The sequence below is a fragment of the Rhinoraja longicauda genome, chromosome 37, assembly GCF_053455715.1.
Source record: "Rhinoraja longicauda isolate Sanriku21f chromosome 37, sRhiLon1.1, whole genome shotgun sequence".
In the NCBI taxonomy this organism is placed as follows: Eukaryota; Metazoa; Chordata; class Chondrichthyes; order Rajiformes; family Arhynchobatidae; genus Rhinoraja; species Rhinoraja longicauda.
Genome location: NC_135989.1, coordinates 9,340,003 through 9,353,344, shown reverse-complemented (window position 1 = coordinate 9,353,344; position 13,342 = coordinate 9,340,003). Strand labels below are relative to the sequence as shown.

The 13,342-nt window shown below is 43.8% G+C and overlaps 1 protein-coding gene across 1 annotated transcript in view; it reads left to right on the top strand.

Moving 5' to 3' along the window:
* gpr108 (G protein-coupled receptor 108) overlaps positions 1 to 13,000 on the top strand; it is a 47,483-nt gene extending 34,483 nt beyond the window's left edge. Inside the window, exons 13-18 of the mRNA XM_078429521.1 lie at positions 1,058 to 1,188; positions 3,824 to 3,867; positions 6,947 to 6,996; positions 9,170 to 9,253; positions 10,663 to 10,781; positions 11,260 to 13,000. Coding sequence (XP_078285647.1) covers positions 1,058 to 1,188; positions 3,824 to 3,867; positions 6,947 to 6,996; positions 9,170 to 9,253; positions 10,663 to 10,781; positions 11,260 to 11,347 — 516 coding nt within the window. The 3' untranslated portion in view covers positions 11,348 to 13,000. The remainder of the gene's footprint in view (positions 1 to 1,057; positions 1,189 to 3,823; positions 3,868 to 6,946; positions 6,997 to 9,169; positions 9,254 to 10,662; positions 10,782 to 11,259) is intronic.
* The last annotated feature ends 342 nt before the right edge of the window (positions 13,001 to 13,342 follow it).

Genomic DNA, 13,342 nt, shown 5'->3' with positions numbered 1-13,342 from the left:
CAGTTCATTATTGCTTTTTGTCGCTTGTAATTTTTATCTGAGGCTTTTACCGGCTGTCTCTGTTGGCTGAGAAATGGATTTTAATTGCAAGAAAAATATTTAAGCAATCGGTTTAAAATATGAGATGGAGGGCAATTTAAATGGAAAATATTGTCAGACAGTTTTGAACTAGACACTTTAAAATTATTATTGGGACCCATGCTGCTTGTATATTTTTTATCTAAAGCAGAATGATCATCTAGATTATGTTACGAACATTGGCAGATGGCATTAAAAGATGTAGTTTAATAGGGAAATTTTTCAACTGGCAGGAAAGGATTGTCAGTAAGTGACCATGCCAGTGGTTGCCAGATAGTGTAATTCAATGTGTAGGAATGAACTGCAGATGCTGGTTTAAGCCGATGATAGACACAAAGTGCTGGAGCACCTCAGCGGGGCCAGGCAGCATCTCTGGAGAGAAGGAATGGGTGACGTTTCGGATCGAGACCAAACTTCTGACTACTTCTTCTGAAGAAGGGTCTCGACCTGAAACGTCACCCATTCCTTCTCTCCAGAGATGCTACCTGTCCTGCTGAGTTACTCCAGCACTTTGTGTCTATCTTCAGTGTAATTCAATGTTCAATGGTGCTTTTATTGTCACAGGTGCTAAGTGCTAACGCACTGAAATACATTTCCCTACAAAACAGTCCAGTAGAATATTAGCATACCCCTGAATCTCGATTAGCAAGTGTACAGGAATAGTCTACTGAGCCCACATGCAAGAGGCACCATATTTTGGAGCCAATTTCCAAAGTCCACGCTCTAGTTCTTATGAACAATGCTTGTCCCAGGAATGTCCCAGGCTGTTCTGGGTTTCCATCCAGCCACCCCCTTGCAAGCCACTCAATAAACTCTGACAGGAAAGGCACTCAGCCTAACCCAATTCCATTCGCATACCTCAAATTAAATCATGCATATCTACTGATTCATTGAAAATATTTATTAAATATGTACTATTACTGCATGCCAAAATGGAACGTGAGCGAAAGTTAAATGCCTTTTTTAATGTCTTTTTGAGGTGCTGGCAAACACAGCGTATATAATCATTGAGTCGACTGAAGAAGGGACCACCGACTATGCGTTGTGGAAGGAAATCCTGTTTCTAGTGGACCTTATTTGCTGTGGGGCAATCCTGTTCCCAGTGGTTTGGTAAGGATTCTTGAGCAAGGCTGCACAAGGGACATGCAGGATGTGTTATGTTAATTGTGTTTAGTTTATTGTTATGTGTACCGTGAAAAGCTTTTGTCACGTGCTAACCAGTCACCGGAAAGACAACACATGATTACAATCGAGCCACCCAGAGTGCACAAATGCATGATAAAAGGAATAACGTTTAGTGCAAGGTAAAGTCCAATCAGCGATTCTCAAGGTTAACCTGTTTTCACGTGACGCTGTAGTACAGAAGAAGTGAGTGTCATGTCAAGTGTGTGCAAAATTGGAGTTTTTTGTGCAGTTCTGGTCACCCCATTACAGGTAGAAGGTGGAGGCAATAGACAATAGACAATAGGTGCAGGAGTAGGCCATTCAGCCATTCGAGCCAGCACCGCCATTCAATGCGATCATGGCTGATCACTCTCAATCAGTACCCCGTTCCTGCCTTCTCCCCATACCCCCTCCGCTATCCTTAAGAGCTCTATCCAGCTCTTTCTTGAAAGCATCCAACGAACTGGCCTCCACTGCCTTCTGAGGCAGAGAATTCCACACCTTCACCACTCTCTGACTGAAAAAGTTCTTCCTCATCTCCGTTCTAAATGGCCTACCCCTTATTCTTAAACTGTGGCCCCTTGTTCTGGACTCTCCCAACATTGGGAACATGTTTCCTGCCTCTAATGTGTCCAATCCCCTAATTATCTTATATGTTTCAATAAGATCCCCCCTCATCCTTCTAAATTCCAGTGTATACAAGCCTAATTGCTCCAGCCTTTCAATATACGACAGTCCCGCCATTCCGGGAATTAACCTAGTGAACCTACGCTGCACCTGGGGAGGGTGCAGAAGGAGTTTACCAGATTGTCGTCTAGATCTAGGTGTATTCCCTAAAAGAAGAGGTTGGACAAACTTGGATTGTTTCTGTTGAGGAAACCTGAGAGAAGTGTATAAAATTGAGAGGGTAGATAGTCAGAACCTTTCATCTCAGGGTAGAGATGTCAAAGACTAGAGAACATATCTTGAGGTGAGAGGGGCACGTTTTTTTACACAGTGACTGGTGGGTGCCTGGAATGCGCTGCCAGATGGTATAGATATCAGGGGAACGTTTAATGGAGATATGTAGGACAAGTTTTGTTTTACACAGAGGGTGGTGGGGGCCTGGAACGCATTTCCACGGTTAATGGAGGAGACAGATACTATAGTACCATTTAAGTGCATTTTCGATAGTCACGGAAGTGCAGGGAATAGAGGGATATGGATCATATACAGACAGATGAAATGAATTCAGCTAGGCAACATGTTCGGCACAAACAGTTCCTGTGCTGTACTGCTCCATGTTCTAAGCTAGATCTCTTTACTTCAGTAGACAAGAAGGGTGAACTCTTGGGGGGGTTGCAAACTTGTAAAAGAGTTTGATCGGCTGGATGTAATGATGCTTCCACAAAGGGAGACCAAAACCGCGGGTTATAAGCCAAAGATGGGGATCAATAATGTGATAGGGGCCTGGAATGACCTGAATGAATATGGCATAGAATTAATAGCTTTTGAGCCGTTTGATAGGAGCTCAAACAGCTCCTATCAAACTGTTAGGAGAGAGCTCGTAAGGTGAGCTCGTTTGGGATTGGACTATTTAACTGTGGTAGCACAGATTGTACCAGGTGTAAAATGTTACGTAGTTGTATTTTAGCACGGTGGTGCAGCGGTAGAGTTGCTGCCTTACAGCGAATGCAGTGCCGGAGTCTCAGTTTCGATCCTGACTACGGGTGGAGTTTGTACGTTCTCCCCGTGACCTGCGTGGGTTTTCTCTGAGATCTTCAGTTTCCTCCCACACTCCAAAGACGTGCAGGTTTGTAGGTTAATTGGCTTGGTAAATGTAAAAATTGTCCCTAGTGAGTGTAGGATAGTGTTAATATGCGGGGATCGCTGGTCGGCATGAACCCGATGGGCCGAAGGGCCTGTTTCTTCGCTGTATCTCTAAACTAAACTAAACTACTGGAATACAAGAGGGAGTGGACAAGAGTTTGTGTTGGTGCTGAAGAGCTCCCTATTGTGGTCAGTGGTGGGTACTGCAATAGAGCTGTCCATAGATTTCTCATGGACCTTTCGTTCCACCTTCCCTGAGTCATCAATGCAAGCTCTGCTTTGTTCTGTAGTTTCCCCCTCCCTGACTCTTAATCTGATGAAGGGTCTCAGCCCGAAACGTCACCTATTCCTTTTCTCCAGAGATGTTGCCTCTCCTGCTGAGTTACACCAGCATTTTGTGTCTATCTTCGGTGGAAACGTCATCGATTGGTCTGTGTCCAGGCTCTAGGGAGGCTGGGGCAGACCAGTCTATCAAAGAGTAGGTCATGCCATCGCAACCATCTCAATCCCACATGAAGTTAACTCAAGTGGTTTAGGATTTTGACAGAAGATAGACACAAAGTGCTGGAGTAACTCAGAGGGTCAGGCAGCATCTCTGGAGAAAAAGGACAGGTGACCTTTCGGGTCGGAACCCTTCTTCAGACTGGTTTTTGACAAGTTTGATATGCTTAGCATCAGCACACAGGATGATTTTAATTTTTCATTATTTGGATAAAATAATTGAAATTCGCCAATTTAAAATGTCTTTTCTGTTCGCCCTTGCATTATTCAGGTCAATCAGACACTTGCAAGAAGCCTCGAACACAGATGGCAAAGGTAAGCTTGATGGGTGTTGTCTAAACCAAGAGAGCCGGTCCCCCCTGGTGAATTCTCACTTCATTCTTCTTGTGTCTGCTTAGCAAATAGGCTGAGGGCCTGTGAGAGGGTTTGCACATGTGATATGTGTTGCGCTGCTAATCTAATGCATAATTGTTGGCCTTTACTTTGGTTTCAGTCGCTCTTTGTCCAGAACACAGTGCTAAAGGAACTCAGCGGGTTAGGCAGCATTGTTGGAGAGAATGGACAGGCGACGTGTCAGTTTGGGGCTTTTTTTCAGGCTGATTGGTCTAAAGATCTGAAATGTCGCCTGTCCATTCCCTCCACAGATGCTGCCTGACTTGTTGAGTTCCTCCAGTGCTTTCCTTTCTGCTTGATTCCAGCATCTGTAGTTGTTTCTCTCTACACTCTTTGTACAAGTGGCTATTCTTCATGTGTGAGCTTTGGCAGTGAGTGTCCATGGGAAATTAAATCACATGAGGATTTGCAACTGAATCCAAGTCTCCCTGCCTGTTGGCACGGTGGCGCAGCGGTATAGTTGCTGCCTTACAGCGAATGCAGCGCCGGAGACTCAGGTTCGATCCTGACTACGGGCGCCGTCTGCACGGAGTTTGTACGTTCTCCCCGTGACCTGCGTGGGTTTTCTCTGAGATCTTCGGTTTCCTCCCACACTCCAAAGACGTACAGGTATGTAGGTTAATTGGCTGGGCAAATGTTTAAAAAAATTGTCCCTAGTGTGTGTAGGATAGTGTTAATGTGCGGGGATCGCTGGGCGGCGCGGACCCGGTGGGCCGAATGGGCCTGTTTCCCCGCTGGATCTCTAAATAAAAAATAAATAAAGCCACAGAGTTCTACCAGTCACTGCTGAAAATGTGACCAGACCACACGTACTGTATCCTTTAACAGAGACTGGTCTTTTACTGTAGCCCTGAAACTATATCTGCACGTCAGTCACTGAAAAGCTCGCATATCTGCCTGCACCCCCTTCTCATGACCAGCATTTTGCTTTGCTTTCCTGGAGCCCGTGTTTAATGATTTATAACCATGTTGTGGTGATGGTCTATTCTATTCTTCCCTTCACTTCAAGCAGCTCCAGTCCAATCCAAATGCTGCAGCTGAATCTGAAATACAAAGAGAATTGATTAAATGTTCTGCATGTATCTGACAGAAGAAACTGGTTCATGGCTGAAGGGTTATCCGACCTGAAGCATTAACCATGATCTAGTCCGTGTGCAAAGGAAGTGGCGATAGACGAGTGCAGGAGTAGGCACATGGTCCCTTTTCTACCTTAACTTCACTTTTATAGAATGCCCCCTTACACCTTGACTCTTTAACTCTAAAACGTTGAATCGCAAGCTTTAATATACTCACTGACCCAGCATCCATAGTCCTCTGGCGTAGAGACTTTGAAAACTTGACAAGAAATGTATTTCCATTTCCTCTACCCTCCTTCCTTTAAATAAGGGAAAATTAAATAAGAATGGCAGATGGAGGAAATCTAAAGTTAAAGAAAAAAAAATCATAGAACAGAACAGCACAGTAACAGGCCCTGGCTTCAGCCCACTCTGTCAGTGCCGAACAATAACCTCCTCTTGAATGTCAAAAAAACTAAAGAGCTGATTGTGGACTTCAGAAGGGCTCAACATCCGAGGACGTACACGCCACTGGAAATAAATGGGTCTACTGTGGATAGGGTGAGCAGTTTTAAATACCTGGGAGTCCACATCAAAGAGGATCTGACATGGACAACGCACATTGCCGCACTGGTGGGTAAGGCAAAGCAGCGCCTTTACCACCTTAGACAACTGAGGAAATTCAGAGTGTCTCTGAGAATCCTTCATTGCTTCTACTCTGGGGCTGTAGAGAGCATCCTGTCCGGCAACATTACAGTCTGGTTTGGGAACAGCTCTGCCCAGGACAGGATGGCTCTGCAGAGAGTAGTGCGTTCGGCAGAACGCACCATGGGAACTACACTCGTCCCCCTGCAGGACCTATACATCAGGAGGTGCAGATCGAGAGCAAGCAAGATTATGTGGTACTCCTGCCACCCCAGCAACGGACTGTTCCAGCTGCTACGGTCAGGCAAACGCCTCCGCTGTCACTCTGTGAAAACGGAGAGGATGAGACGGAGTTTCTTCCCACAGGCCATCAGGACTGTTAACTATTATAACTCCAGGGACTAAATTTTGTCTTCTCTGTATTAACTTTGCTGTAACTGTAATTCTTTTTGTGCACAATCTGCAGGCATTGCCACTTTCATTTCACTGCACATCGTGTATGTATATGTGACAAATAAACTTGACTTGACTTGACTTGACTTGACTTGACTTGAGCAAGTCTTTTCTGCCTGCACATAAACCATAATTCTCCATTCCATGCATTTCCATGTGCAGGCAGAAAAGGCTTATCCAAAAGTGTCTTCAATGCCACTATCAAATTTGCTTCCATCACCATCCCAAGCAGCTCATTCCAGGCACTCACCACCCCCTGTGTATATAAAAATAAACACTTCACCCGCACAACTCCTTTAAACTTTGCCCCTCTCACCTCAAAGCTCTGCCCTCTGGTATTTGATAATTCCATCCTCGGTAGTAGTTTCTGACTGTCTATGCTTGTCATAACTTTATATGCTTCTATCATGTCTCCAGAGTTCCATAGAAAACAATCCAAGTCTGTCCAACGTCGTGGCCTGTAACCGTTGGTGGAGATGACAGCCCCTCTATCTATTTTATTTAGTAGTGCCAAAACAAGGGTTTTGTGTAATTTAGAACATTGCTTTATAGCCTACAGAGGAAATTCCCCTCCTACCCAACCACTTTCAGCACTGTTGGAGCGTGCGATTAAGTTGAGCGTCTGATAATCGTGTTGAATACATTTCCCCTACAATTGCAATTAGGACCTGTGCTGACCTTTCTTGAACATTCAGTGTGACTGTCAGTTGTGGGCATGAACTGTAACATAAGTCTGTGCGTTTAAACAAGAAAGGGAGATGAGAAGAATGTTTTGTTGAGACAAATCTTGTACTGTGATCTGGCTGTGTTTTATACACTCATTTTAATATCCCTTTCTGTATCTGCAGCTGCCATGAATCTGGCGAAGCTGAAACTCTTCAGGCATTTCTACGTCATGGTAGGTCTAGGTGTGGGTGGGTTTTTGTATCTAGTCTAGGCAGTCCTCTGGGACTGAAGAGTGTTCCCAGATACAGGAGCAGTACTTCCAACCCATGTGGCCAGTCTTAGGCTTGGAGTGAGTAACATTTGGATTGGAGGTGTTAATTCAGCTTGTTGGAGGCTGTGTTGCAGACTGGTGTTTCCAACTCTCAGTTTAGTTTAGTGTAGTATACAGTCACATATACCGAGGTACAGTGAAAAGCTTTTGTTGCACGCTAACCAGTCAGCGGAAAGACAATACATGATTACAATCGAGCCATATACAGTGTACAGATACATGATAATGGAATAGAGACCAAAGGGTGGCGTAACTCAGCGGGACAGGCAGCATCTCTGGAGAGAAGGAATGGGTGACGTTTTGGGCCGAGACCCTTCTTCAGACTAATTAGGGAAAAGGGAAACGAGATATAGACGATGATGTAGAGATAAAGAACAATGAATGAAAGATACGCGAAAAAAGTAACGATGATAAAGGAAACAGGCGATTGTAAGCTGTTTGTTGGGTGAAAACAAGAAGCTGATACGACTTGGGTGGGGACTTGATAAGGGAACAACTTTTAGTGCAAGGTAAAGTCTGATCAAAGATAGCCTGAGGATGCAGATGCTCTGCATGATGCTCTCTCTGCAGATGTTGGTGAGATGTAACTTCAGAAACAGAATCAACCTAAAGGCCTCGGCATCCTCTGGACCATTGCCCATTACTCCATGTCTGTAGACCTTCCCGTAGTTTGCCCAATTTCCTGGTTGATTTCATCATTCCAAGATATCAAGGACCCATTGACACCTTGTTGGTTGAATAACTCAAATAGTGGAAGGCCTGGATAGAATGGATGTGGACAGGATGTTTCCACTAGTGGGAAAGTCTAGGACCAGAGGGCGCAGCCTCAGAATAAAAGGACCTACCCAGAAAGGAGATGAGGGGGGATTTCTTTAGTCTGAGGGTGGTGAATCTGTGGAATTCACTGCCAAGTCAATTGATATTTTTAAGGTGGAGGTGGAAGGATTCTTGGTTGATGTGGGTTATGGGGAGAAGGCAGGAAAATGGGGTTGAGAAGAAGAGATAGATCAGCCATGATGGAATGGCGGAATAGACTTGATGGGCCGAATGGTCTAATTCTGCTCTTCTGACTTATGAAGTTATAAAGGTTTCCTATCTTGAAATTAGTTCGGAGAGTTTGCTGACTCTTTATCCTGTCTCCCTTGCTCTGAATTCTCTTAACTAGCTGAGGCTAAGCCGTGTATGAACAATCAGGATAGGTGAGTTAGGTTGGTGGGTTAGATGTGAGCGTCTCGTTCTCCCTTCCTCCGTACCCTGGTTGGTGTTCCCTCAACATTGAAAGGATGAGGGGGTGATCTAATTGAAACATATCAAGGTGTGTTAACAAAGTTGATGCTCACTTCATAGCTATGTAAATGTGTTGGACATTTCCACGCTGGGAAGTGTTGTAAAGTGGGTATGATACCATATTTCTCGCACATAGAAAGTCCAGAATGAGGGGTATGGCCTCAGGACATGGAATCAGCCATTTAGTTTAGTTTCGAGATAGTGCATGGAAACAGGCTGTTTGGCCCACAGAGTCCACGCCGACCGCATCTTCCTACTAGTTCTCACTTTCCCACTCCCCACACACTCTGGCCAATTCACGGAGGTAATTAACCTACAAACCCTCACGCCTTTGGGATGTGGGAGGAAACCGGATCACCCGGAACAAGCCCACACAGTCACAGGGAGAACGTGCAAACTCCACACAGGCAACACCCGAGGTTAGAATCGAACCTGGGTCTCTGGCACTATGAGGCAGCAGCTCTGGCAGTGCAGGGATGAGAAATTATTTTTTATTTATGTCCGGGAACTCTGGATGCTAAGATGCTAGATATTTAAGGCTCAGATTAATTAATTTTGGGAAATGAGCGATGGTAGTCATTAAATAGAAAAGTGGAGGCAAAAGACCATCGATGACGTTGAATGATGGGACGGACATAAGGTGACACTTGCCGTTCACCTGCTCCAATGTGTTTGAGTAGCCCCAGGTGCTGAACAGACTAGAATAATGGCAGGCACCAGTGCACACTGCATCTTTTGCACATTGTAGCTTTAGTTTTTCTAATAATTGTTATTTCCCTTTGCTCAGATTGTTTGCTACATATATTTCACCAGGATCATCGCAATTCTTCTCAAGTTCACTGTTCCATTTCAGTGGCAGTGGATGTATAATGTAAGTAAATGCTGGCGGTCTAATGATTGCTGGTTTGTTGGCCACTGCGTTGTTTATTGCAAGTGGGTGGGGGGACCAAGGAGCTGTAACCTCCTATTGAAACATGTTAGACTCCATTCCTTCATCTCTCTCGTACCATCTCCCCAGCCACTGGGAATTGGGTAATTAGACCAACTGATTCATTCCAGAACAGCACAGGAACAGGCCCTTCAGCCCACAATGTTTGTGCTGAACATGATATCCAGCTGAACCAATCTCACCTGCCTGCACTTGATCCATATCCCTCTATTCCCTGCGTGTCCGTACCAATCCAAAAGCTTCTTAAGCATCACTGTCGTATCTGCCTTCACCACCATTTCTAGCAGTGTTCCAGGCCCTCACCACCCTCTGTTAATAAAAAAACTAGCCTTCCACACATCTCTATTAAACTTTCCCCTTCTCACCTTACAGCTATGCAAATGTGTTGGACATTTCCACGGTGGGAAGTGTTGTAAAGTGGGTATGATAGCATAATTATCCGACGATCTGGAAACACAAGTTCAAATCCCATCACGACACATGGGGAATTAAAGTTACAATTATTTGATTGCTTGCAGCTAATACTGAAATTATTTGCAAAATCTCACAGCCAAGGCTAGGTATTACTGATTGTCTTAGTTGCTTCAAGGACATGGGGACTTTTTTGCACTAGTTTTAAGGTTATTAATTATTTGAATTTTCTTGTTTATTCTATGTTACCTTTGAGTATTGTGTTTACAAACCTGTTTGGCTGCTGCAAGTAAGAATTCCAGTATTGTCATTGTCTGTTCATATGACAATCAAATACTCTTGACTCTTCAAATTATTAAGAGTGCTAAAAAATACATATAGGTAACTTGTTTACATGTTTGGAGAACCAGCATGGACACAGGCCCTCTGGTCCACCACGCCATCAATCACCCATTCACACTAGTTCTAAGTTATCCTACGTTCGCATCCACTCCTGCTGTGAATTCAATGGAAACTCGTTGCACTGATTATTATAATCTGGTGATCTAATTTATTTCAAGTATGGTTTGTCTTCTGAACATAACCATTTTTCTGGGCGCTAGTCTTCAAACCTGTAAACGATCACAAAGTTTGTTTGTGCACTCAGTTATTTAGAAATATAGAACTACAGCTCAGAAACAGAGAGTCTTCAAAACTTTCCAAACAATCACAAAGTTTATTTGGATCCTGTACCATTTAGAACATAGAATAGTACAGAAAAGTGCCCTTTTGCCTCCTGAAACTCTCGATACTTTACTGCTGAAAATCTTGGTCTTGGTTTGCCTGTTTAGTTTGGGCTGGTGGAACAAGTGACTGAATCACTTTGCCTATTCATTTTGGCTGTTTCTGATTTTGTTTTTGAAAAGTAACTTCTCTTTTAGTTTCTAGTGGAGGTGTCATCACTGGTGTTCTTTGTACTGACCGGGTTCAAGTTTCGACCGGCCTCCAACAACCCTTACCTACAGCTGCCTCAGGATGAGGATGTCATAATGGATGAAGTGTGAGTACTGACCAAACCTACATCATCGTCATTCCGTCTCCCTGCTCTGCTCACCTTGCCAGCCTTGGTGACTACCTAGTAGACGCAAGGAACAACAGATGCTGGTTGACAAAAAGAGACCTGACATCTGCTGAAGGAACTCGGTGGGTCAGGCAGCATCTGTGGAGGGAATGTACCGGTGGTGTTTCAGGACGGGAATCTTCTTCAGACTGATTGTCTTTGTAATGACTTCAAAGTATTTATATGGAGAACTTCTGATTTGACACTCCTGTCTTAGGGTTTGAGTCTGGTAAGATAGGAATAGATAACTCCTTTCAATCCGTCTGAAGGAGGATCCCAACCCAAAATGTCGCCTGTCCATTTTCCGGGCTGGATGGAATCCCCTTCACAGATGCTGCCTGACCCGCTGAGTTCCTCTGCACTTTGTGTTATTTCTGTAGTTCCATCAATGACCCTTCCAATATCTTGTCTTCACCAGGCTCACCGAGTCGGGCTTGTTGGCAGGTATAACGAAAGTGAAAAAGACCAGCAATGGACGAGAACAAATTCGCAATTCCTCGGTATGAAACTGGCCGTTTTCGGATTGCTCGATTCCATGGCAACGAGGCCTAATCCTCCAGCTGGAACTTGGGAGAAAGAACTGGTACAGGAATTCCGAGTGGTTAAAATGTGTTGGGCAATCACTGGCTCCTGTTGCAATTCCAGTTAGGTAACTGTTAGAGAGCAAATAAAGTGATTCCTTGATCTGTACATATGTAATACATGTATATTATATCTTTCTATGATACTCTAGCAGGAAGTATTTTATTTCTGCACCTCAATGACCAAACTCTTAGGATAAGTGGAAAACGGCTTTGTTGCAATATACTTCAGTTACTGTCTCCCAATGTGGTTTTCCTGCCATCCTTTGGCAGGGAGTCGCCAGTGGTTTTTATCTGCAAGTCTCCCCGGTGCGTGATAACCTTCTCTTTAGTCTCTCGTCTGCATGGCCTTGTATTTGCGGGATGGCGTGCCCCGGCTAGTTTGTCTCTGAGCAAAGTCTGTAGCTGAGATTCTTGTAAGGAAAGCCGAACCAGAAACGGTTTCACAGCATGCGGGCATTATTTAATTCCGTTACTCAGCATCTGGTACTGGGAGGGAATCGATCCACAAACTATAGGAGCGTTTTAGGGAGAGCTTCCCTTGTAATTGATCGTAGTGAAATGTTAATTTTTTTTTGGGGAGGAAGGGGATAGGATTGGTGGAAGGAACTGTTTAGAAACAGCTCCTGAAAAGCTTTGCCTTTCCAGAGAAGGAGTGAAAATGACTTGCCGGCAACAGTGGTGAGATGCCTATCTTTACGTAGGTTAATTGTGTCTGGGCAGTAACTTCTCTCCAAGCATCTCAAAACTTCAACAAACTGGTTGTACCTCAGACTTCCAGTTGTTTGTATAAAGACAACCCCTTTTGTACTATTTTGTTTTCTTTGCAGTGACTTTAGATCAGTTCTATAGTGAACGTCAGCTTTGACACTCCAGTCTTTGGGTTTGAGTCTTTGCTTCTGGCTGGTATGATAGGAATTGATAATGTCTATAAAGATTGACGTTAAAGAAAACTGTATAAGGGTATAAATATTTATAATTTTCTTATGAACCGGTGTAGAAATTTGTATTAAAATAAACTTCAATGCTTTTAAATTACAGTAAGATTAGTGGTTAAATTATGGGATTCTTGAACTGTTCAAACATTTTTTTTTACATGTATATTATGTCCTTCTCGAGTCTTTGTGTTGCTTTCTCCATTCTGTTGTGCACCTTAAGTTTCTCCTTGTGTGGTGCCCCTCGGCCCACCTTTCTATGTGTTTTTGTTTTTGGGTACAACTGGCCTTTCTGAGTGGCTATTCCTGTGCAAGTATTGGGTTGTTGCAGACCATCAGAGCAAGTGCCTTTTCCAGCCGTATGTCTCGATGCTTAACATACGCACCAAGAAAGCTGCCTTCTCCGGCTTGAACTGTGGCATTTCTGCACCCATGTCCTGTACATATAAGTTGCTACGATATCCATGTGCACAATAATGAGTGCAGGTTTAGAGAGACCACATTAAAGCAATGATTAGTACCATAGTTTTCATCAGAACCCATTTTTAATTTATGGTATTTAGTCGCCTGCTTGGTGTATTTATTTTCTCCATTTAAGTAAGTTTATGCTTTAAAATGATTCAGTGTTGCTGTAATGAGATTTTAATTTTAAACAAATAAATTGTATACCACTGGAACAAGAGTCCGTCCTTCTGTGCGATGAGGTTTGTAGCAATCCTGGACGGTAGATGTAGACACGAGGAACTGCAGATGCTGGTTTACAAAAAAGGCACAAAGTGCTGGAGGAGCAAGAGCTAACTTCCTGGCTGAGAGGTAACTTCCACGGACAGAACGGTGAGTATATTGAACGACCTGTCAGAGGAAGTGATAAAGGTGGGTACAATGACCACATTGGAAGACATTTGTGAGACAGGTTTAAGGATAGGTTAGATTTAGTGGGATAAGGGCCAACACAGGAAAACTGGCAAAACAAAATGTTGGAGTA